The sequence below is a fragment of the Bison bison genome, unplaced genomic scaffold (assembly GCF_000754665.1).
Source record: "Bison bison bison isolate TAMUID 2011002044 unplaced genomic scaffold, Bison_UMD1.0 scf7180017864194, whole genome shotgun sequence".
Classification (NCBI taxonomy): domain Eukaryota; kingdom Metazoa; phylum Chordata; class Mammalia; order Artiodactyla; family Bovidae; genus Bison; species Bison bison.
In genome coordinates this window covers 1,936,155-1,937,062 of record NW_011494766.1, presented here as the reverse complement: position 1 = coordinate 1,937,062, position 908 = coordinate 1,936,155, and the positions used below count along the sequence as shown (strand labels likewise).

The following is a 908-nucleotide window of genomic DNA, read 5'->3' as shown; positions in this document are numbered from 1 at the left end:
CCGCCCACCCAACTTCTTGGCTTTGTAAAAGCTGTGCACTTGTAAATCAACTATACTTCAAATAAACAAATTAATTAAAAAAATAAAAGCTGTGCACTATTATGGACTGGCTGGAAATGTCTGTCTTTAGCTTTACCGGCGAACGCAGCACAATCTACTCGGCCCCTCGGGGAACGGGTGAGAAAACCAATTAACTGAATAACACGAGACAAGCTGCCCGAAGAATTGAGGGATGAACCCACACTGGTCCCCTGCTTTCCTCACAATGGTGCTCTCCGTCCCGAGTGGCTAGTTGAGACAATCTCAATTATTTTAGGCTTTCTCACGGGACACACGGACTGGCCAAATCCCACCCTTCAGGAAAGTGACAAGCTGAAGTTAACCCCTGAGCGGCCCGAAAAGACCAAACTCGAAGGAAATCCCAGACCCCCACCCCCCAAGCGCCTTAAAAATGTGACAAGGCCAATTACACCCTTTCCAAACCCCGGCCGCGACGAGGACACGGCGCTTGGAAGCAGACGACTAAATGGAAATAACCCTTCAACTGCCGACCGCACCGATACACTTCAGCCACCAACACGCGGGAAACTCCACGTCCTGACGCTCGGGGAGGCGACCAGCACAGCTGCCCCCTCCCCCGACACGCACACTCCCAAGAGCCCCGCCGCGCTGAGGGGACCCCCACCCCCCCCCCACCGCCCGGCCTTCGAGCAGACGCCGGGCCGGACTCGCGGGCTGCGGCGCCCCGGGAGGGTAAGCGGGAGGGCACTCACCGCGATGACATTGACGAAGGTGGTCTTGCCCGAGTACTGCAGCCCCACGAGCGTCAGCTCCATCTCCTCCTTCCAGAAGAGCGAGCGGAACCAGTCCAGCAGGCGGGAGATGAGCGCCAGCATGATGGCGGCCGG

The 908-nt window shown here is 57.4% G+C and overlaps 1 protein-coding gene across 1 annotated transcript in view; it reads right to left on the bottom strand.

Annotated features, from left to right (window-relative positions):
• The window catches only part of ARL8B (ADP-ribosylation factor-like 8B), a 55,017-nt gene extending 54,115 nt beyond the window's left edge, over positions 1-902 (bottom strand). The window contains exon 1 of the mRNA XM_010844131.1: positions 774-902. Coding sequence (XP_010842433.1) covers positions 774-896 — 123 coding nt within the window. The 5' untranslated portion in view covers positions 897-902. The remainder of the gene's footprint in view (positions 1-773) is intronic.
• Between the last annotated feature and the right edge of the window lie 6 nt (positions 903-908).